At 38.0% G+C, this 24,966-nt stretch overlaps 1 protein-coding gene across 1 annotated transcript in view; it reads right to left on the bottom strand.

Moving 5' to 3' along the window:
* Positions 1-23,170, bottom strand: part of LOC139718040 (nuclear pore membrane glycoprotein 210-like) — a 33,032-nt gene extending 9,862 nt beyond the window's left edge. Inside the window, exons 1-27 of the mRNA XM_071629529.1 lie at positions 23,047-23,170; positions 20,682-20,821; positions 18,898-19,029; positions 17,952-18,048; positions 17,561-17,711; positions 16,684-16,816; positions 16,271-16,399; positions 14,964-15,038; positions 14,203-14,315; positions 13,280-13,420; positions 12,655-12,792; positions 12,056-12,211; positions 11,162-11,270; positions 10,542-10,628; positions 9,932-10,083; positions 9,048-9,219; positions 8,496-8,616; positions 7,939-8,038; positions 7,307-7,499; positions 5,417-5,523; positions 4,891-4,992; positions 4,402-4,503; positions 3,936-4,064; positions 3,214-3,341; positions 2,012-2,153; positions 1,128-1,190; positions 461-640 (exon numbers count right to left, since the gene is read on the bottom strand). Coding sequence (XP_071485630.1) covers positions 461-640; positions 1,128-1,190; positions 2,012-2,153; positions 3,214-3,341; positions 3,936-4,064; positions 4,402-4,503; positions 4,891-4,992; positions 5,417-5,523; positions 7,307-7,499; positions 7,939-8,038; positions 8,496-8,616; positions 9,048-9,219; positions 9,932-10,083; positions 10,542-10,628; positions 11,162-11,270; positions 12,056-12,211; positions 12,655-12,792; positions 13,280-13,420; positions 14,203-14,315; positions 14,964-15,038; positions 16,271-16,399; positions 16,684-16,816; positions 17,561-17,711; positions 17,952-18,048; positions 18,898-19,029; positions 20,682-20,821; positions 23,047-23,165 — 3,411 coding nt within the window. The 5' untranslated portion in view covers positions 23,166-23,170. The remainder of the gene's footprint in view (positions 1-460; positions 641-1,127; positions 1,191-2,011; positions 2,154-3,213; positions 3,342-3,935; positions 4,065-4,401; positions 4,504-4,890; positions 4,993-5,416; positions 5,524-7,306; positions 7,500-7,938; positions 8,039-8,495; positions 8,617-9,047; positions 9,220-9,931; positions 10,084-10,541; positions 10,629-11,161; positions 11,271-12,055; positions 12,212-12,654; positions 12,793-13,279; positions 13,421-14,202; positions 14,316-14,963; positions 15,039-16,270; positions 16,400-16,683; positions 16,817-17,560; positions 17,712-17,951; positions 18,049-18,897; positions 19,030-20,681; positions 20,822-23,046) is intronic.
* Between the last annotated feature and the right edge of the window lie 1,796 nt (positions 23,171-24,966).

Raw genomic sequence — 24,966 nt, 5'->3', positions numbered from 1 at the left:
ACAATTGAACTTTGCATCAAGCCGATATACAGCAACATAGAATTTGTCCTACACTTGTAATTTGAGGGCCATGGTGCAGTAGTCTCTTCGTAATTCATGAATCTTGGCTCTCACGAAATTTGTGAAATTAAAACGCACGCAAACATTCCTTGTTTTACAGTACATTATTTGAGATAAATTTGTATGCACATTGACCAACATTAGAATGAAATACGAAGAGTCAAGAGATTAGAAAGATTTCACTGGTTTGGGTATACACTGTATCTGTTCACATGCTGCATGAGAGGACAAAACATTATGGATGCTATGTCGGAGTGACTAAAACTAGCTTTTGATCCTATACATGACTCTAGCTTGAAACAGGAAGAACAAAATAAAGACCAATCTGAAATACAAATACAATGGAACAATTGCAGCATGAACCACCAAGTTTTAATACAATCTAGATGACATAACTGACCTCTGAGTAGATGACATTTGACCCAACTTCCTGGTCGTAACCCACAGCCCTTCCTGTGACCCTGGTATGACCCAGGTTGAGGGCATGGAGGATTCCGCTGCTGTTTATCTTGGCGATGTTGCCACTCTGGACGATGTACTCAATCTGGCTCTGGGGCTGTGGACCACCGCTACTCCTCACCTGTAGGAAAGTAACAAAGATCTTAATACACATCAACCTATGAGCGTAGTTTAAGGATGTCACATACGTGTTTACATGCAAAATGGTTCCGATCACGTGAATAATCACTACTTCACTACTGTACACTAAACTATCTTTGCACCACTACTCATATTTGCAATTAAGTCAACACCATGTTATTAAGTAAAAGGGACGATTCAAACCAGAAACTTACTTTATTCTATTTTACTTTACTTTACTTTTTTTCCTTTATAGTACGTAAGACAAACTAAAGCCTATATAAGATATTCTCGAAAGCAGTGCATGAACATTTACAATCTCAAAGAAAACTACTCTGTCAATGGCGATCAGAGCTTGCGTGTCTCATGGAAAATGTTGTTATTCCTGTTTAATTTTATACAAAGAGGAGTGACGATCCCCCTTTAAGAATAAAAAATGAAATATTTTCCATTACAAGTAACAAACAACAAAATCAAAGTATACTCACTTGAAACAAAGATGAGACCAGAAGTGTGATGTTTCGTGGCGACAGTTTGAGAGGTGGGAAAACCTGGAGATGGTCAAAACAAGAAAAAAAAACATGTGATTTGCTACAAACATGTTATAAAAGTGACAATAAGTTCAGAGAAGGACGACAGTTCCCCACTCATTGCAATTTTTTGTCTGATAAGTCTCCAGTTGACCCAAGAAAAGAGAACTTTCAACAGAATTCAAGCGGGGAGACTTTTCCCCTTTTCAGTTTTCAATATGTTATAATTTTCCACACTGAAAAAGAGGATACTTGTCCGAGACGTTTCTGTTGTCTGCATTTGTCCGTCTGTCTGTGTACGTGTCAGTCTGTCTGGTCAGTGTTACAAACTATATTGAAATCTAGGTGATGTAGAAGAAAAAACAACACAGAACAAAACATCAAAATCACTTGCATCTGTATTTCATATCTGCTCTTCTTGAGCAGGTTAAAGGATGGTATAGTACTGGTGGAAATGAGGATTGGGCTATTAACTTTTTGCGAGATATCAAGAAACCACTTATGAAATGGTACAGAGCATACCATTCTCAGAGGAACTCAAAGTTTATTAGATGAAAATTGGTTTTGGAATGGCTGAGACATCCAAAAACAAAGTAAAACAAAGCAATCCCAATAAAAGGTGGGTCCCACCTTTTATTATGATTGCTCTGTTTTGGATATCTCAGCCATTTCAAAACCAACTTTCATCAAACAAACGTTGAATTCCTCTAGGAATTGCATGCTCTTTCAAATTTCACTGGAGGTTTCTCATTATCTCATACCAAAATTTTAGAAACCTCGAGTAAGGTCTCAACCAAAACTATACGACCCCTTTAAGTTGACAGGAAGTCTCATCTTCTTACCTGGATGTCTTTAAGTTTACTGGAGACTGTATGGCCAGTCTTGGACATAGCTACGAAGGCTAGGGTGGTGAAACCAATATTGGCTCCATACACAGTGTAGTACGCAGTGTGTTGATCTCTGTTCATCACATCTTCATCAGGCCTGTAGATTAATAAAACAAAACAAAACAAAAACAATTCATCTATTTATTCCTCATCAGCTAAGCTATACCTTGCTAGTTGTTGTTGTTTTAAAGCAGTTGGTTAATTTGTCTAAATACTATGCCCACAAAACCGAGTCAGATTATATAAGATATGCCATTAGTGTGCAAACAGATCTATGTTATACAGACAGAATTATGACAATGAATTTGGGAAATTAGATACTGTAAATGCAGATACTTTCATGTGCAGATATTTTCATGAATGGCATTTGATCAGGTATTTCTCTGAGTTGCTCTCATTGTGCTTTGTGGTCTTCTCATTATCATAATTGGCAACAAAAAAAAATACCGCAAACACTTAAAAGAAAGAGTGACCTCTCAAACAAACCATTCTGTTCAAACATTGCTTGACGTGATAAAGGTACAAAATTAAATCAGTTCAACTGGACTTACTGTTTTCATTCCGAGGACGGTTTCACGTCCGATCCTGGATGCTTCATCAGCTCAAATCAGACGAGCTGATGAAGTGTCCAGGATCGGACGTGAAGTCCAGTTGAATTGATTTAATTATGGACCTTTATTGAACCATAAATCAGAACTTGCACCAATTGATTGCTTGACATGAGCTCTAAGAAAAAAAAAAATTATAATAATAAATCTAGCAGTCACTTGATGTTTTAATGCTAGAGTATACAGGACAAATCTGTTTCCATTTTTATCAATATCTGTGCACATTGTTGCTTTTGCAATCAAGAGCTAGTTTGCAAAATTCTTTAAAACATAACCACCTTCAAGCATTTACAGTATTCTTTGCTAACTGGTAAATATTAGAATGTCTTTGCTTAATAGTATGGAAAGTATGCCCTCCATTTTGCTATTAAACAAACAATCTACAAATTTACAGGCTGCTGCCTTACTTATTTGAATATTACCATTGGGCTACAAAACATGGAAATAACATAATATAATTCAGAACACATCACCCATTGGTTACTGACATACTAACTTTAATGTAGAGATAATCTAACTTATACTTGATGCATTGGATTCTAGTCCTACCTGAGTGTGATGATGTTAGAGCCTGGCACTGCTTCCAGTCCCATGAGAGGGAAGTAGGAGACAGACAGAGGCTGGTTGGTGGCATCCAGGACCTGGACCGCAGCTCTGATCTCGTGCTCAACTTGGACCTACACACAATGGAGGTAAAGAAAGTGACAAGCCCTGATCTCAGGCTCAACTTGGACCTACACAGTATGGAGGCACAGATAATGAGGCTCAACTTGGACCTACACGGTATGGAGGTACAGTGACAAGGCCTGATCTCATGTTCAACTTGGACCTACACAGTATGGAGGTAGAGATAGTGACAAGCTGTTTTCTACTTATACACTCACTCAGCACTTTGCCCTACTCGTTTGGCTGTTCATCTTTGTGCATCAGTGAGTGGGTTTTGACAACCATGAAATTTTACAAGAAACTTCAGCAAAGACAGATGAAGTCCATTATATTCATATAACTTTAAAACTTTTTAATCACAAATATCAGAAAATTAAGCTGAATCTGAACAGAGCATGGCACAGGACACAAATTCTATTATCAAGTTGACTTGTTAAAGGATTTCCAACAGATGAAATTTTCAGAAAAGTAAACTATGCTTTCTCTACGTGTATCCACTTGCTAAAACTTCAAGTAAACTGCAAAGTGATGTGCTATGTTATTCAAATGAAACACTCAAATTGATGCCATAAAGTAAATAAATATGTCATCAAGTGGTCACATACCTTGTCCACAACTTTGAGATCAATGGTGTGAACCCCAGCCATGTGGATCTGGGCTGATGCATGCTGGGTAGTGGCGATGCACAGGTCATAGGCTGTAATGGTCAAGGAGCCATCATGTAGTGGGGTCACCTATAAAACAAACCACAAACATGTCATCATCAATCCTGGTTCAATCATATCATATTTGACACAACTTACATAATATGGCACATAAAAATGCTAAATATCATAGTCAAGAAAAACAAGTCACATTCACAAGGCTGCATAAGCTGGCACAATACAAACACAGAGCTTAATAACATCAAGATAGTTGCCGTACTTGTCATTATAAAAATGGCTCAGGAAATAAGGCTACTACCACAGGAATCATCGAAGTTCTATTGGACCAAATGTATCTTGTGAATATGAATATCTCTGTGGTTATGATCATGAATATCCCTATGGTTGTGATAAGTCCACATCTTACCTCAATCTGCTTTCTCTTCTCGTTGTATCTGATGTCTGCTAATCCAGCCACACTGGGTCTGACCAGGAAGTGTCCAGACCCACCATGAAGATTTAGCAAAGCCTGAAAACACAGAGAAATGGGAGCAAAACAAAATATCATGGCAACACAATCATACCAGACGGCCTAACTGGTTTCACTACTGGAAACACATTTCACCCTCAAAACAAACACTGCTCAGGAATTTGTACCTTTACTTGTTTGCATTGCAAATAAATTAAAAGAATATACTGCATTAGTTTTTCCTGGTAATGAAAACAAATAACAATACTCCATCCAATTTCACAAAGAGCCAGTTAAACTTGGATATTTCAATAATCTTGACAATTTAATGACATGCCATTATAAGATAGTAATTGAACTTGAGTCATGAAACAGACATTTTAAAGACAGGAACTCAGGCAATGTTAAAGAACTAGCAAAGACTGAGAAGACATGATGATGACTGACCTTATTAGAGGGATGGTTGAAGAGGTGGAGTGTGTTGGGATCAATGTGTGCCTCCATCACAAGACCCAGCTCCAGGGATGCACTCACTGATGGCGTATGGTTCTGTGGAGAAGTTGCACATTACAGAGACTCAATGAATTATAGTTACAAGTGTCTCAAACACATAGAATGAGATATCACATGTTAATAAAAAAATCTGATATCAACAACAACATACTATCACATTAATCACACACACATCAGGATTGCTACATAATGCAGAAGGTATATATTTTGCAGGGTTATTATTTTCGTGCATTTTACAAGTCACATGCTATTAACAAATTTAACAATACATGACGATACTAGCTCTGATCCCAACATGAATGCGACAAGCACATTTCTCCATTCATTCATGTACTCCAGGATCAAAATTTAACCACTTGTAAAATTGTCCACAAGTCATGATTCACACAAAAAAATTAGACTCGCTAAAAATATAGCAATGTGATACCAATGGAAAAATTACTAAGAGAAATGTCCTCACCGGTAGAGTTACTGAATGTCTTCTGAAGAGACCCATGTCGTAGGCAGTGGTGGTTGCTGTCAGAGTCACGGAGCCTTGCTGTCGCTTCAATGTGGTCACTGCTACAGCTATGGATGTAAAACAGAGATAGGCACAAGATTTAAAATATTTGAAGTACAATATTATTGTTTACAGGCTGAAAATCTCTCTTGAAGTGAGAGAGATGGAATATGATCTAAATCGTGAAATAAGAATGACTGGCTTGTCTGAGACACAGCAGGACATCCCAAACTGCTGGGAGCAGAGATGCTATTGTTAGAATGGTTTACTAGGTAAAATTTGCAAAATCGTAGCCCGAAGGCTTAAAGTACATTGCAATGACAACTAAATACATTGATCTGTCGTACATTACATCCACATTAACAAATCACAATTAGACATAAAATATATTGCACAAGACAATTACTACATATTACTACAAAAAAAAACAAATATATATATATATACATACATAAAATCTATTCATATATCACAAATGTATCAAATTATATGAATATATTTCAATTAATAATTCTTTACCAAAATATTCATAGCTATATACTACAAAAAAACAAACAAACAAACATAATTTCTTTAAATTAAAAATGTGAAAACTTGCTGTTTTATCCACCATCCACCATCTGTGGTGTCACAAACAATTGCCAAATGGATCAATCACATGGCATTCTGTTTTGATTGTGGGCAACTAAGTTTGACGGTATGATGAGGGTTTGGTGTCATTATCAGAGACTATTGCAGATTTGACAATATGTATCATAAAGCATAGTTTCATGGTGCCAACTAATATGGTATAGGATGCATAGTTTCATAGTGCATCTTTGCGGTATAAGATGCATAGTTTCATGGCGTCTCCTTGTGGTTTAGGATGCAAAGTTTTGTGGTGCCTTCTTGTGGCAAAGTATGCAATATTTCATGGTGCCTTCTTGTGGTACAGGATGAATAGTTTCATGGTGTCTCCTTGTGGTTTAGTATGCATAGTGTTGTGGTGCCTCCTTGTGGTATGGGATGCATAATCTTATGGTGCCTCACTGTGGTACAGGGTGCATAGTTGATTAGGTGATTGGTCACCACCAGCAACCTCTCAAAAAGATTATAAACACTAAAAGCAGTGGTAACCCCTCTGCCCAATATCCTCTGTCTCAGACAATTCTAAAAGATGTTTCTTTTAAGGGGGTTAATTACACTTGATTACAGAGTGCATAAATCTGAATTTTACATTGTATAGAGATGTTGTTAATACATGTTATAAAATGGGTTCAAGAATGTAGCCAATTGGAAGCGCTGAAATGAGTCACGTGTGCGTGCATTATTTTCTTCAGGTAAGCACTAAGAAGAGTCTCTCTTCCACCTCCCTGGCCTGACGTACGTCACAATGTTTTACACTAGCAGTGCGCACTCAATCAGTTGTTACAAGTGCGTCACGCGCTACTATACGCGCTGTCAATCCTGTAAACAACTTCTAGTTCGGGCCGCGGGCTGCCACAACAGCCGGCGGCCTTTCTTGTGCATAACAGTACGTGGCGTACGTATACTCTTATACGTACGTACAGTACTAGGTGAGTGTGCGGGATTTCCGAGTGCGACGTGCGTAAATGTTTGGGACGAACATCTTCGGACATCTTGACTTTTGAGCGAGTGCTACATGTAGCTGACTGGTATTGACCCACAAAGGTATGTGAATAATGCTGTTAGTTTTCGACCCATTTTATAAAACTAATGATGCACAGGATTATTTTGTGGCGTTAGTGAAGGTGCGGCGCGCTCGAGAGTATTGACAATGGTGCGACATGCACGAGGCGCAACACACTCTATCCTGTGCATCATTAGTATAAAAACAGCCACGACTTTTACCTCTAAGCATTCTTGATCCTGGGAAGCTACCATCCTCGTCATGGTAGGCTGTATAGGGCTGATAGAAAGAAGCCAGGTTGTGGTCAGATGTTGACCAGCTGACCACCAGGGAGGAGAAGTTGTGGAAGAGGTGTCCATGACTGTCCACTGCCCTGACCAGAATGTCCATATCTTGACCATTCATGACTGGGATCTGCAACAGTTTAGGAAAAGGTTATAAAACTCATCTGAACACTCATGCTAATAGAGTAACATATCTCAAATCCAAACACAAATTACTGACCTAAAATAATAGATTTAAACAAAGATATGGTAAATGATAAATAAACCATCACAATGGCTGTTGATAAATAGATAATTCATTGAAAAATGCAGAATATCCAATAACAAGCCACATCTGACTTTAATTTTCAGTTTCATCAGAATATCCCTACATCCTATGATGTCATTGTTCATGGACATGCATCACGCTGTCTTGAAAATGATGCCAACTGTCAAAACTGAATTCCATAAACGCACCACTTTACTCACTGGCCAGTTGGAGGTCAAACACTTCTTCCATTACAATGGCTAAAAGATGTGTCAAAAAGTTCATTGTCTTCATACAGTCAAATGAATACCCTTTTTCTCACCTGATTGTTGGAGTCCAGTGCGATTGGACAGGGCACATCGAGGTCTGGCTGCTGGACAACTGGTACTAGTTGCAGACTGACCGGCTGGGTGCACAGATACCTAACAAAAGACACCAGACAAGGCATCTCAAAAATGAATCCCCATTATAGTCAAGACATGTACTTTAGTTCCCTGGCTCTCTGGACTTAGTGATGGAACACCTACCAGAAAAGCTGTCAGAGGATTTTATGAGCCAGATATATTGATCAGATGACATTGCGTAGAGTCTGATAGAGGTCTATAGCTGTAGTGACCGACTCATTCTTTAAATAACACAAGGTCAAAAGTAATGATTTGAAAAGGAATGAGACATAATGAGTACAAGAAAGATTGGAAAAAGAGATAACAAGCAAGTCTATAAAGACAAGGCAGTAGTCATCCTTAGGGAGTTATTATGATTTAGGGGAGAATGGAAGACTGGTAGTAGATGAAACACACAAGTACATTCAATTCACTTGAACTTCATAGCAAGTTTTCCCAGCTATTTTTGAGACATGACTTCAGCAAGGAAACGTACTTGACAGTTGCAGAAGACGTGGCAGGAAACTTGTTGCGGGTGGTGGGGTGGTTGCCAACACTGACTGTCAGGGTCTGCTCTCCACGGTGGCGGCATAAAACCTGGAAGATGTGATAATTCTCTGCAGACAAGAAGCAAAGAGTGTGAAGGCATTCCAATGACATTCATATTGTCAGACCCACCTCGGATTGATTCAGCTTACTCCATCATGAAATATTCACATTTTGAAAATTGCCACTGACAAGAACTCTTTCTTTCTCCAGCGGTCTGATTCTCTTTTCACCATGAAGACAAGTTTACAATACTAAGCATTAGCAGAGTCGAAATTGACAGCACTTTATCAAGACCAAAGAGATCTTTCTGTATAGGTCTACTGCTAAATGCATGTTAAATAGTCCGTTCTAAGAACATAAGCAAAAGGTAAAACAAGAAATTCTAGAAACTTCTTAATTAGGAATCAATTAGAGGCTATGAATGTAAAACATTTGCCTTTTGTTACTTGTCCATATAAAAAAGAATATCGAAGAAAAGTTGGTAGCAGTAAGCACTCACTTGTAGCTCCATATCCCTTGATGTGCTGGGACTTGACCCAACTTGGTTCCTCTGCCGTCAGCTCCTGGTAGTAACGGGACGGATCCAGGACCCACGGCTGGGGTCCTCCTGATAAGACCAGGGTCTTGGAAGCAGCTAGACTGACCACAGCAATGCTCTCAGGATCAAGGGGCTGGTGTGAAGATTGACAGAATACTGAGAGGTAAGGCACTCACATGTCTTACACCTTAAACAGAACCTGGTTGCATTTATAGGGGCCTGAATTCTCCAGGACTCCTATACCAAGGACTGTCCCCATGGTTCCAAGAAAATAAAAGTAGTGTCATTAATAAAAGTAAGAAATCGTTTTCACATTGCTAAACACATGAAACTTCTTCGTTTGTTATCAATTCAGAGTTGTATATATTAGGTCAAAGTATCTCAACAGGACAAGACACACTTGTATTATTATTTCTCTATATGAAACAAGCAATTCTCCAAAATCTAGCCCATGCTACCACCACACCTTCTTTGAGAAAGTGAGGAATAATTCATCTCATCTTATAGTGGATGCATACAATGAAAAGCTAATTGTAAGTCAGTACCACATGACAGGACTCAACATTCCAAACTCCACAAAGGAGATCAAGTCTTTCATTACCCACCCGTAACTGGTGCGTACAGGATTTCAATAGCATTTTGAGCTGGTGGTCATGAGAGGGATGAGGGGGTAAAACTATTCCCTGTATGGTGTCCAGTTCAGAATTAATGAAACAATAAGCCTGCAGTTCTTCTTGTACACTTTAGGGCAAAATATTTCATTCACACTTCATTTCACGACACACATGGTAGTATCAACATGTGCTGAGAGCATGGGTAACAAACCCATGGCCTCACAGCCGTACCTCAAGGGGTGCGAAGGCAGCAATGGTGACAGATGCCTGTAGCTTAGCTCCTCCCTGCTGGAGCGTCACGGTAACCTGGGTGTGGCCTACCGCTAGGGCCTTCACATGGAGAGTGGTGCATGATCCCTCCACTGCTTCAAATGCGTCATCTCCTGATGTTCACATAGAAATTGATTAAGCATTACATATATCAACTCATTCTTTAAGTACAACACATGAAGATTATTAGCAGTTATTTCTTCATTGTTCCTGTAACAAAAATCAGCACATAAAGTTGTAACTATAACATAATCAAACTTGATTACTACTTCAGATTCACAAATTGCAGTCAACCCATACATGCTTGTCCATGGGAAACTTAAGTATTTGTTACTGGTAGAGTGATGTTAAGTGGCCCTATTTGGGACAAGAGTGACGCATTACCTGTTTGATACTGCATGTGATGTATTTAGCAATCAAATGCATATAATCCTTTGGACAATATTTCTAATACCATATGATTTGCAACAAGCATCACTGACATTTCATATACAAACAACTTGGAACATGAGAGGGCACTATATTTCCTATTGATTGTAACATCTGGATTCACATAAAGACGCCTTCTTACCATTAGTTTTCTGGAAGATACTTTGGTCAGCCACCAGAGTGGTCAGAGGAAGAGAACCACAGTGAGTCAACATCACTTTCTCTTTTCCTGTGAAACAAGATTTGACAAACATTCATTTAACAATGAGTCCACTTTTACACAAATACATCCATAAGCAAATACCGGAAGTCTGATGTTCCCATTTAAGCCCCCTCTCTCAACAGAAGGTCCAAATCGATATGTTTCATCAATATCTGGTTGTTGAAGAACATCTAATTATCATCATTAATAAAGAAAACTTCATGCTATATATCTATCTGGAATGAAGTCAATGAAAGGAAAACAATGATCTGTAAAAAAAATCATGACATGAATCAATTTTATCGTGTCTGCTCTTTTACAAGTCAGTAATTTTCCTTGGCATCCAAGGTTGCAGAATTCTGTTTCTTTGTCAAAGCATTTTATTAGTGCATATCGATACAATCACTGGTATACATTTATTTGAAGAAGTAGACATAGCAGTTAATCAAAACAGTATCCCCACATCATGTAGTTCCTTCATCCTTGGTGTAAAGTTAAGTGCTATGATTTTGGTTACTTTTTTCAACATGGCATGAGAAACATGAAGCAATTGAACTCACTGCCATCAACATAAGCTTCCATTCCCAGGGGAAGATGAAGAGTGGATCCTACCACTGCCTCCACAGGGGAGTCCAAGAATACCATCTTGGAGGGAGGCAGTAGGTACACCTGCAAAAGCAATTGATGCACTGTTGTAAGTTTGTTCTTAAATAACTCATGTATCTCTTCCACCACTCATTAAATGTTCTTCTTTCTTGGGGGGGGGGGGGGGGGAGGGAGTTGTCTAAATATACTTCCATCCATATTCTAATTGCTCTGAGAATTAATGGCATATAGGATAGAAAGGACAGTTAACTTCAATGTTAATCACATGAAAGACTAATTAAAGTTTGAGGGAAAGACAAATGTAAGAAAAAAAAACACACAAAACAGGGTTTAAAATATGTTTGGAATATCTGTTGGTGGTTTTCAATTACAAGAAGGAACATTCATCCCACTTTCAAAAATAGAAAATGAAGTAGCATGGAATCTAAATAGCATGTAGAAACATCTGAAATCAGTGTAAGACAGTAGGGAGTTTTAGATTTTAGACGCACGGATGTTCAGAGGGAAAAAACATGTTCTGAGCGTGCACAGAAGCATGCGTCAAGTCGATCTATTTTTAGCTTGCGTCGCCTGAGTTTTTCACTACGCGTACTGGGCTATTTTTACGTCTGCACAGTTTGCAACGTAGAGAACTTTACTACTTCATGCACCGATCATAATAATGAGGGCGCGATTTTATTTTTTTATAAATTGCGTCCCAGCGTAATCTAAAGCTACTTTTCAACGGGACGCAGGGGAGAGGAGAACGTCCAGTGCACTCGTCGTCTCAAACGTCCGCGCGTCAAAATCTAAAGCTCCCTAGTGTTGGGTCACTGCATTACAGTAATCTTCCATTGCATGTCACTTACTCTGCTCAAGCCATAGTGTGAAGGGTTGCGGTTGTCTGCTGCCGTGACATTGGTCATTCCTGGAGTATCCCCAGTGGTGACCAGACCATGGACATTGACCGTCCCTGTCGCACGCTTGGATGATGACCAGACATAGCTACCAGTGCCACCAGTGGCCTGAAAATTAATTAAAGGAAAGAAGTCCAGTTATGGTGTAGGGAATGAATGAGATTGTCCCTTTCAAAGGGTAAGGAAGATCATGTTCACTAGAAGTCCTTGTCATTGCTTTGATCTTTAAATCAATCATATAAAACATGTCAAATTCAAAAATAAGTAAGAGTCATTTAGTCATAAAATCAATCAATCATTGTAAATTTGAAACTGGAAAGAACATCGGTAATGAGAGGAATTTTTAAATCAAAGCATCAACATTTTTTTTCTTTTTCATCAGCAAGAGTTACAGACATACCTTCAAAGAGATTTATAATGCTCTGTTTACATGAATAATGAATACAGTCCCGATTGGAAAATAATCAAAAAGCTATAAGAGCAGAGCAGTCAACATTCTTGCATCTAGTATGTCTGAAAATTGTGGGAATAAAGTATGACCTCTGACCTACCTTGAGAGGAAACTGATATCCCGGTTGGCCAGGCTGGTAGGCAAAGGCTACATACTCTGGTCTGACCTCAATGGGGTCAAAGATTTCTGCCTCCTGGGTCTCTTTGATGGGCACTTTAAACTTGGCCAACTCTCCATCCTAACAGGGAGCGACAAACAAAGAACGGTTTGGTTATTTTCTACTCTGACTGAATCAACAGCCTACACACATGAAAATGATAAAGGAAGAATAAGTGAAACATACCACTCTATCAAAATTCATACCATTGTCACTTAATTTTTCAGGTTAACCCGTTAAGGACGGTTTGATTTTGCTACAACACGCATTTCCCATAGACACTTGCCCGAGTATACTCGGGACTCGTCTTCAATAGGTAAAATACATTTAAATATATGGTATAAACCTGAATAAGAATAGATTGGTAATGGCAATATAAGTGTATAGTCACAAAGCATCTTGGAATCAAGTTTTTACATACATATTGAAGTTTGGACCTTATTCTTCCACAAAAACTTATCTCCTGTGATAAAATATGGTAAGCTCTAGTATACTGTTTGAAAGTCAATGACACTTTTCCTTTGCAGCAAAAGCTGTAATAATGACAATCCTCCATGAATGCACTTACAGGTTTCACCATGGCAACAAGAGCAGCATCAATCTCCGTCACTCCACTCTGAACTGTCCTCACATAGTGGTGGGATCCGTTCTGGCTGGACCTGATTACTTCAAAGTACTCCGGTGGGAACACTGTCTCTATCCTAATATTCTGAGGAGGAATAAGACAAGAGCATTTTTATGTTTGAGCATGTATCAGATGCTTAGACCCAGTCGGAGAATGATGGAGGCATACTTGCTTCTTCTTGGAGTTAGAATGCAAGTATCTTTCTTTATTCATTGTTCTCCACTAGACTACAACGCATTTACACTGTACATCAAATGTTTACATTTCTATACAATATGAGATGGGGTGAAGACCGGATGGCAGGGGGAGCAAAAGGAAGTGGGAACAGAATGTGGCATGTAGGAAGATCAGTGGATCTTCAACGAGAGAAAGAAGCTAGAGAACTGATAAGGAGCTTGACTGTGGAATGGTGGCTGTGAGATGGATGTAGTGTATGAGCAGGACGACTATGAAATGAATGAAACATGTTATTTACAGCTACATCATATACACACAATACTTCTTGTACAGACACACGATAAGCATGGCACCATAAAGAATAATCTACACAATACAGGGATTCTGCTACAGTGCTCCTCTGAAATCATTATTTTGCACCTTCTCTACTGTTGTTGACAAGACCGATGACAAACAAATTTTGCCCGGCGGAAATTAATGTGAATTGGAGCACACCTAGACTTTGTCAAAATTTCACAGTAAAAATCTGTACACTTTGCTCTATATGCTGTACTGCGACAGGGCTTTCATCAAAGATAATCTAATTCATTACTATGCAATTATTATGTAATCTGTAATCGAACAAATCGACATGACTCACTGTGGCTAAATAATCACACCATCTGTACTTGCACACTAGTCTCACTTACCGGTATATCAGAGGGAAACATCTTATTACTGTCTCTGTCATACACATCAATGGTGATCTCATAGTAACGCCCTGTTTCAAGCACCCAGTTTTCTCCAGGTACAATCACAAATCCTGGAATGGGACAACATAAACATAATAATCACATATTGTAAAGACGAAAATTTGCATGCTTGCATTTCTATGATCAAATGATGCACCATCGTTTAACAGCTAAAATGTACCGCAAAGAAGTAGCCATTTTCCCCATCAATATCACTGTACAAATATTCTCAGCTGATCAAAAAGCTGTCTAACATGATGGAGCTTTTACATCAGAACCCTTTTCAATAATGAATTCGAATTCTGTCAATTCTGATTTTAATACCTGCTGCTATGTTAAAGGGATAGGACATTGTGTGTTAGAGAGATAATGAGAAACTACTAATGAAATATGAACAAGCATTCAATTCTAAAAGAATATCATGCTTCTTTAAAATGGCTGATATATCCATAAACAAAGTGGTCCTAGTAAAATTTGGGGTCCAACTTTTTGAGATCACTTTGTTTTAATTTGTTTTTGGATATACAGCCATTTCAAAACCACTTTTCATCAAATGAACTTTGAATTCCTCTTAGAATTATATGCTTTTCATATTGTATAAGTGGTTTCTCATTATCTTACAAAAAAAAGTTAACAACCTGAAGCCCAATCTCAACCAGAACTGTATCATTCCATTAAAACTTACATGGGATGACTACATACACTGATGCGACACTCACCTAGGTATGCTGGTTCTATGACATAGACGTTGGCTGATGGGAGACTGTCTTTGAAACCCTTGAAGTCCTTGAAGCCTGTCATTCACAGTCATGTTAAGGACAAACATTTATGGCATTTACATTTCAGTTCTTTCTTTCCTTCAATTTTTTTCCTTTCAAAGCTCATGACATATAAGAGACATGCTTTACACTGTGACAATTGTTCCAGCGTAAGTATTACCGAAGACATATGCTACACTTCATCCATGAAAATGAGCTTTACTATTAGCTACAAAACTACAAATTGTATCCATCCTCACAAATACTGCAAATTTCTACATACATAAAGTTTGGAAAATGCTTATGTTAAAATCAACTCATTACAAACACACTCAAACATACAAGTACTTGATAATACTCGAGATATATAGAAATCAAAACTAAACACCCTTCACAATGTTCTTGACTCTTCTGATCAGACCATAAATACATGTGAGGCCGTCAAGTACCAATAAAGTTTATTTTTAGACTTTCTGAAAAATGGTCATACACCAACTCAAGAGGCAATACAAAAGCCTACACTTATCATGCAATGACCATCTGACAAAGTGAAAGGCTTCCTAACTACATTCTTAGTCACAACTTGCTGTGCAAGCTGTTCTAATCTGGTCTGCTCTTAAAGGACAAGTCCACCTTCATATACATAAGGATTGAGAGAATGCAGCAATATTAGTAGAACACATCAGTAAGAGTTTGAGGAAAATTGGACAATCCGTTCAAAAGTTATGAATATTTTAAGTATCTGTGCAGTCACTGCTGGAAGAGAAGACTACTACAGTGTATGATGTCATATGCGTACAACTATATAACGAAAATAAAAAGAGAATTTCACAAAACTTTACTTTTTTAATAAAGTGCACATTTCTTCAAATTGCTACTGACGTATGTTAAGTGTAATATCATTCCCCCTGCCTTCTGAAAGAGAGAAGTGGAGTGTTCTTTTGTTATGCGAGAAAAATGGAAATATGTTGAATTTTCTTTATTCCTTCTTTATGTCGTTGTACTCATGTGACATCACAAGCTATAGTAGTCTTTTCATCCAGCCGTGACTGAGCAGAGACTTCAAATATTCATAACTTTTTAACAGATTGTGCAATTTTGCTCAAACTCTCACTGATGTGTTCTACTAATATTGCTGCATTCACTCAACCCACATGTCTATGAAGGTGAACTTGTCCTTTAAGTTTTCTGGAATCCACTCATTTTACGGAACTTCAGGGGTTAATTTGGGACATCTGACCCAAGATCATGACCAAAGAAAAGGATACTCCTGTCCTGAAGCATGATCTGTGTGTGACCCAGTGCCAGGCCAACCACTGTAGATGAACTCTCAGTCAGGGAAGCCACTGAGGTATTCCCAAGGGCCAATCGGTACTGGGCTGATGGCATCGGCACAACTGAAAAAGAGAAAAGAAGTCAGCAATATGACAGTAGCATATTATCTACAAGTATCTCTCTCTCTCTCTCTCTCTCCCTCTTGTATTCAGAGTGCACCAATACGATATTTTAGTCATGTTAAGTCATCTGTGAAGAAATTCTACAAGATATAATATCCAGACTGTTGTCCATAAAGTCATGTCATACATTAACATGAAAGATGCCTACATCCCACTAGCACACAGCAACACAATTACAAAGTCTTTGAATGCTTCAAGCTGGTATAAAATTACTTGGTACTTACTGGTCGTCTTTCCTTGTCTGATTTTCTCCACAGTGTACTTGACGTAAGCATGGACCAGGATGTAGATATCTTGAGCTGGATTCAGGGTAAGATGGTCAATCACTATCAGTCGTACAACACTCTGCTTCACATCCTAGAAAAGAAAGAAAAACAAACAAACTTAACGCTGCTTGCTGCAATGTAAATAAAAAACATAAATGCGAGCAACAAAAAAAAGGGAAAAAAATCCTTCTGCCAACAAAAGGTCAATACTTTAACATTGTGTGGAAGTGATGATATATGTGTTTATGTGAATTCTGTAGTCTGATTGGTCAATCAACCATGCAATATATCCCATATTATGTGAATGAGGTCATTACTCTTGTTGTATTTCGCGTTTCGCATTGTTCATGTTGTTCATTTGTGCGCATCACAGTTGCGCACACTTGAACTGTTACAATTCACTACAGAGCTGCAGTTTACATGAAAGGAAGACAAAAAGCACAAGTGGTGGGTAGACCAAAGTTTATGAAATATGAATTAGGGGTCTCTGTTTTAATCAAAAAATTACCAATTAGATTACACTAAAAGACAAAATTGTTGCCCCGTGCTTGTTCTTATGTAATATGGGAAATATCTACTGTCTGGTGCCACATTCCATGTTAAGACCTACTCTATCAATTACCAGTGGTGGATACAGAGGGGGGCGCACTGGGCACGTGCCCCCTCTTTATTTTTTGTTAAAACAAAAGAAATTTAAAAAAAAAATGAGGGGCACGTGTCCCCCCGTTTACTTTTGTAAAGGCGCCTCCCCTTTACAGATTTCCTGGATCCGCCCTTGATTACTACTTGAAAGTTATTAAACATTTCATCACTTATTGCGGATTATGTATCTTACCTTGAATCCTGAAGACTTCAACCTGACTCCGACCTTGGCTGAGCCAGCCCTGAGACCTTCAATGAGGATCCTGTCTCCTTGTTTTCCCCTAGACTCCATGACATTGATGTATGCTGGTGGATCATATGGCAGATCTTTGAACTGGACAATCCTGTTACAGACATGAATCGAGACTTACTACAAATGATATCAAGTTTTCTAGTCCCAGTTACACCATTCAACAAAAACATTCACTCGGCAATCACATGTAACACAGTACCGACACAAAATACTCACAAATCTTCTTCATATACATATGAAATTCAACTTTAGGTCCTGTGAATGTAAAGCAGAAGTCATGCCTGTTCCAACTTTAAGAGTGTAAGATGTGGAGAGAAGTGAATCCACTTACCTCAAAATGCTCTTGGCATCAACAGCATTATCGGCCTCATAGTCTGAGAGCAGAGTCCACTCAAACTCCAAGCCTTCCAAACTACTGAAGGTATTACCTACAGTACAAATATCACATACACTTATATATTAGTTTAAAAAAACTGTACAACACAGGAGTCCAATGTTTATCATAGCATTGGTTTACCAGGTAGCCTACTAACGAGAGATCACTTCTACTTTAATTTGCATAAAACTCTACAAAGTATTCTTCACTCCATTCATTACAAACGTGGGGTAGAAATAAAAAAAGGGCGTTCTTCAGACATTTTCCTACCTCTCATGGTTTCACAGTACACATTGCAATGCATTTTTAAGAAACATTAGTAACCATTTAACACCTTTCTTTTTTCTCCTTCATAGAGCAGAATAAAGATATCATAACAAGCATACTCATGTCTGTATCAGTGGATGTAGTTATACCAGTTGTATGTGAAAATGTTGCTAAAATCGTCTTTTGAATGTCAAACATGGTACATACCATTCAAGACGAAATCATAATCTAGATCAGGAAATAGATTTTGAATTATTTTCACAAGTTTTATTGCAATTTTAAGAGCAAGTGGCGAGATGGGGAGGAAGATTAAGATAGTCAATGTTCTTTTCATGTCATAACCTCATCCAAACTCTAATCATGAAAATGTCCCAGCACAATTTAAATTTAGTTTACTTCAATTTCATTAATATTGTCGCAGAGATTGTATTTTTATAAGTTAAGCAAATATGCCATAGCTGAAAGTATGTCCTGCATGTCAGGACTGAAACATGATATGACAAAGAATTGGGTTACACATAGTATAGTGGAGTCATTCATGCTAGCACGATGAGGGACCTGTCATTTCCTGTGAACTAGTTTGTGTGTTTATTTGACTTTCCAACCATGAGGCTGATTCTTTTCCATCACTGACCTTCATCGTCCAGTGCTCGAACCTCAAACTCCTCCGGCGAGTCTCCCAGGTAGAGAACTCGGGTAGTGGTGACAATGTCAATCATGTCAATGTTGTCCACAATCACGTCACATCTGATAACCTGTCCACTTCCTGTGCACAAGAAATTTGTATTACAAAGAGCACAGAATAAAGAAATAATCTCTTCATAGCTACATGTTGTACAGTAGGTAATGATAATTGCTCTACACTGACTTTCTTATATTTGATACAAAGTTAACAGGATGATATTAAGACTTCACATACTTCTTTTTTTCTTGTAATCCTGTTGGACATAATTCAGTATCTAGAACAAACACTTATACAACCACTGAAAGAGGAACTATATCATGATGTGCAAAACACATTGGGGAAATGCATGATCAGATTTTCAGAGTATACTGGAATGCACAGACTCAGATCAAACATTGTCAATGGTCTCTGTCTCACTGCATGTCACTAAGAAATGAAGAACTGACACAACACAGTTTGCTATGCTAAAACAGTTTGCATCCACTGGGCATCGAAAGAAGAAGATAAGAAATAATCAATTCCAGCTACAAATGTAAGTGAATTGCACGTGAATTGCTTCCTGAAACATTTTAAATACAATAACTCTATCCATCTGGTATTCATCTGCTCTTACAATCAAGTAAAATGCATATATGGGATATCAAATTCTAATGATTGCATATGCCAACATGATAAAATGATTCAGTTCTTAGAACAAACTCATGAATTAAATGCTTTAACCCTATTTCCACCGGAGGGGGGCCATTTTGCCCCCCCCCCCGACGTTTCGCGTGATTATCCGCAACGCGTGATGCCCTGGCCGCGACATTTTATTACTTTTTTCTTTCAAGTATTGCGCAACTTTTGAAACAAATTTGTCGTTCCCGGGCATACCGTTCTGAAGCCACGCCCCTTTGAAAAAAATCTGTCAATTGCTCAAAAACATGATTTTGTGTACAAATCCAATGTAAATTGTGTTTTTGCAATTAATTCATATAAAAATAAATATTTTTACTTTCAATGGCTAACAATGATTTACTTTAGCCTGATTATGTTCTAAGAAGTTTCTCCGACAAATTTTGACGAAAAAACAACAAAAACAATAAGTAAAAAAAAAATACATAGGAAATTCAATAAACAATAAAATACATAAGAAATAACTATGAAGCCAAATTTTTGCTTCAATATCATTGTTGAGGATATTGAAAAGAATATGTTTACCAAAAATTAGAAGTCTTGGATATTTATTTTTTTATTTATAGGCAAAAAATATATATATTTCTGCATAAATTAGCAAAAATTAATTGATATAAAATACATAAATCAAAATTTGAAAAATCTAACTATACAGTCTTGTAGATTACATTGGCCTCTACCTTAGTGCAAATTTTCGCAAGGATCGCGCGATCCACGACCAATCTGAGTGGGGCCAAAAAGCCCCCCCCCCCCCCCCCCCCCCCCCGTTGGTTTCAAGTCCCTCAAAAACCCAGTGGGATTGGGGTTAACACAGAAAAAAAAACACAGAGTTCAACATGTAAAATATGATGGAAAATAGTACGTAGCTCAAGCGACCAATTAACAGCAATTGGTCAACGATCATACATTTTATGGATTAAACCATGTACGACTTCCAAACTAAAAAAAAAAAAAAAAGAAGACGGAAAAAACAGTCATCTAGTCACATCAATACATTCCTAAAATTATGTATCAATTCCATCAGGCAGGAGGTTTATACATAAAGATAGAGAATTTACCTTCTTCTTCTGCAAACACAACACTGGTCATCTGAGTAGAGTGGGTAGAGAGAGCAGTGACAAGGGCTTTCTGGGAGCATCCACTTCCACCCTCAAGATCGATTGGCTGCACAGAAGCCACCTCAGGCCGCAAGGAATGCCTGTTGACAGATACAACACAACAGATAAGAATACTGAATAATGATTTTGTTTCCATATCTCCCTTTTCTTGGTCTTTGTGAAAGCAAGTGTCTCATTGTACAATGAGTGACCTTAATCTAAATCATAGCTAGCCACCACATGGATCAAAGAAGTTTTACATGTACTAGGTTCTGTCAAAGTTGACAAACCAATAAATCATAACTTTTTGTCTTTTTCTGCTAAATCTATCTCCTTTAATCCTAGAGACTACTGCACATGACTTGCACATCTATGCAGCTGTAATTGTAATAAAACTGAAGTTAGAGTTTGTGCAGAAATAGCTAGTTCTTGCTTTCTCTGACATTTTAAAACTACAGCTATAGATCTAGATGTCTACAACAGAGCAACATCTGTAAAATTCTTTACCAGTAATTATTCATTAATCAAAACAAACTCACAGCACATTTTCCTTTTAATACCAAAAGTACATTCATAATATTACATGGAAGAATAACAACTTTGTCACATGTTCTTTGCTTAGTTTGAAAGTGATAAAAAACAGACCTATGGGCTCTCATGACTACCATAATAGAAAATGAGGTTTAAACCAAGACAAAGAAATCTGATGCAAGTGGCCAAGACACAAATAATAAATACTAGTAATAGTATCAAAAAAGGGAAGGGGGCAATCCTAGGGTTTTGGACCATGCACATATACACCGGTAATGTTAGTGACATTCATTATCATTTGGGCCTTTGGGGGATGGTAGATTAATTTATAGATTCTAGCTTTCTATACGTTGGTCGTTATGACGTGTCCTCATGGTCATGCATCATTATCGGCTGCACCCCATCATCCCAGTTAAGCTTCCACGGAGATGCAAAAGGGATACTGTCTTGATCCTGCTTGCCACTGCGCCAGCAGGATGTATTGTAGGTGTCCAACACATTGACACAGTACATTGAAACTGACACCCCTCTATCTTATTGCGCATAAAGAACGAACTTTCATGCAGGAGATTACGCACAGTGATTTTGCATTCTTCACTGTAACCGCACCATGCACCAGCGACCCCAATACTACAGGTAAATTACTGTTACTAGTTACAGTGCGCGCCCCGCGCCGGGGTTATCTCCACTGGGGATTTGATGCATGATGATGCTCAAATATTACTGAAAAATCTGATAATAAACAAGATCAACAGCAAAACAATGATAGAGGTCTACCGCTGTACGTAGATTATAAATGCACATTGGAAAAGTGTCTACGTGCATTTCACACGTATCATGTGTATTGTCAATAGAGGGTAGTAGTAGAGGCGTTGGTTTCAAAACTACGGCGCAACCAAGTGCTTCATTAATAACCCATGCCACACGTTCAAAGGCAGTTATCTTGGAGCGTGTAGAACTGGAAAATTTCTACCGCAAATTGTATTTTAAACGCGCTTGTGAATTCAGAGTATTTTCTTTAGGCCCTACATGTGAGTAAAATTTCAGGCAAATTGTGTTTTAATGTATCTATTTAGTATTAGAAAAAAAAACTATACCAACTATACTACAGTCAACTGTAAATTTTATAGCTGTAGGCCCGACCGTTAGTTCTATCTATATAGATGTCTACTATTAATACTAACGTTAGACTATGACATGAATCTTTAAATGAATAGTTTGTCGGGAAGAGTTCCTTATCGTGCTTATGTCCCCCCCCCCCCCTCCCCCACTAATTTGCACAGAATAAATATATTAGGGCATACTTTTTTTTTTTTACTAATAATAAACTAAATAAAGGTTATGCTAGGGTTATGTCTCAAAAGGAAGTCTTCCCATAAATGGCATAACCTTTATTTAGTTTATTATTAGTAAAAAAATAGTATTTTTTCTAGTAATTTAGTGAGGGGGGGGACTAAGGAACTCTTTCCAGTTTGTCTTATAAAATGATCTCGATCGATCGTGTTTCTTCCACAATAACGTCTAACGAGAACTACATTTTTTAAAAGCTTCTCGTTCACAAAGTTTTAACAAGTCGATGCCTCGATAAGTATGGTTGAAACGCTACAAATCATGCCCATCCATAGATATGGGTGACGACTGACGAGTCAGCCAACCCCCTCTCGTCTCGCCGCGCCGCCGCGCTGCGCGAGGACCGAGCAAGCCGAGACAAAGCCCGACACCGGCCCGACGCCAAGGGTCTCCGCTAGGCCAGCTACTGCCACACACATAACGAACGAGAACATACAATCCATACCAAGAGTAGCAGCCGTCACTGCCTTCTAGGGTGAAATTTATGGGTGTCGTAGCAAAATAAGGAAGCATTATCCTTGGAACATTCAGCTTGTGGGCACCACAATGCGAAATATCCATCATGAGGACTAGAAAACATATTGCTAAGAGAGTCACATGGAACTGCGAAGAAGCCGCCATTTTGGACAGTTATAGAGCATGCGCAACTCGTGATCAAAATTCCCGCGACGATTACGAAATTTTGGCTGTGATGTGAATAGTATAATGTCCATGTATACCTGAGTTATAATATAGGCCTACCTCTTTGATGGTATAGCTAGGTTTTCCCGACCAGTTTCATTGTTTTGTCGTTCAATTTCATATTAGAAGCATTCATTTTCGTCAAATTTGCTCAAGCATCAAAATAGGGGCCTACAGTTAATATTCTTCGTTCTTATTGACTAATTTGGTAACCGATTTCGCATCTGTTGCTCATGCCCATGCGAAAATGCGCATTCATTTTCGGCAATGGATATATTCAACTTCGTCTTCACCTGCCGCCACTCTCTAAAAAAATCGAGTGAAAATATTCACTCTTAAAGGAGTGAATACAAAAAATAGTGAATTTTGAATGAAAATGTTCATTTTCACTCATGTTGGAGTGACCTCAGGGATCACTCGAAGATTTTGGAGTGATCCCTGAGGTCACTCTATTAAAACGAGTGAAAATTAACATTTTCACTCAAAATTCACTTCAATTTCATTCTAAATTCACTTTTTTTTCATTCACTCCTTTAAGAGTGAATATTTTCACTCGATTTTTTGTTAGAGAGCATGCATCTCTTTCCGATTACAGTATTCAAATTCGGATATGGGCAAACAAGTTCATAAAATTCAGAACATTCAAATTAATAAAGTACATTACTTGTACTGCGTTTTAAATCGAATGTTAAAAATGTCTCCATGTGGATCACACAATGATGCAAAAAGTACCGGTATATAAGATGAAGATCAGAACGCTGTACGTATATTAGTGATCATAATTAAGATAAATATGTCAAATGAAGATTGTTTACACAATATGATGTTAATGAAAGTGAAGAGATGGAAATTAGAGACAGCCATGAGGTGACATTAAAAAATGAGGGTTTTTATATTGAACTTTTCATTAATAACACTGTGTTTAGCAAAAAAAAAAAACAATCTGTTCAAATAAACAAACTTAATGCTGATCATAATACATGATGATGAAATGCAAAATAAAAGGTAAAAGTCACATTCAACGACTATAGCTGGACATGATTAGGTCCTACATACTCTTGCCTGTATGTGTAAAGAATTTGAATGCTCAATACCATGTTGAAATACGCATTCTTTGAAAATGTCTCACTTTATAGAGGATGGTTCTGGAAGAGTAAGCAGCTTTTTGCCAAATTTTGGACGAGTGAATCCTTCTAAATGCCCTATGCAATATCTGACACGAAATTCGTAGATGGCACAGTAATTATTTTAGGAACCTTTTTGGAATTATCTATTTTCATGCAGCTGTGATGTTGATGAAGTGCAAGATACAGCAACTGAAGTCGATGTGAAGTATCCAATGTCACGACTAAAATGAGGTCGGCGGAACTGGGGAGGAGGAGAGGTGGCTGGGGGTTATAGCCCCCACTTTTTTTTTCTTTTTTTTTGGCACAGTATAAATAGGGTGTATAACCAGTTTGGTGGGTCCCTCCATTTTTTTACCCCAAAAGTGACAACCGAAAAAATAGATTGCAAGTTCTTTTCAAGAGCGCCGAAAGTTGCGCTGAAGGTTTTTGTTGTTGCTGTTGTTGTTGTTTGTTTGTTTGTTTGTTTGTTTGCTTGCTTGTTTGTTTGTTTGTTTGTTTGTTTGCTTGTTAGCTTATGAAACCCGGAAGTATAAACCAGAAATATAAACTGCACATGT

Source organism: Diadema antillarum, unplaced genomic scaffold, assembly GCF_040938485.1.
Source record: "Diadema antillarum isolate AM-2024a unplaced genomic scaffold, OU_Dant_1.0 scf00000087, whole genome shotgun sequence".
In the NCBI taxonomy this organism is placed as follows: Eukaryota; Metazoa; Echinodermata; class Echinoidea; order Diadematoida; family Diadematidae; genus Diadema; species Diadema antillarum.
This window is presented reverse-complemented; position numbering and strand designations above follow the sequence as displayed.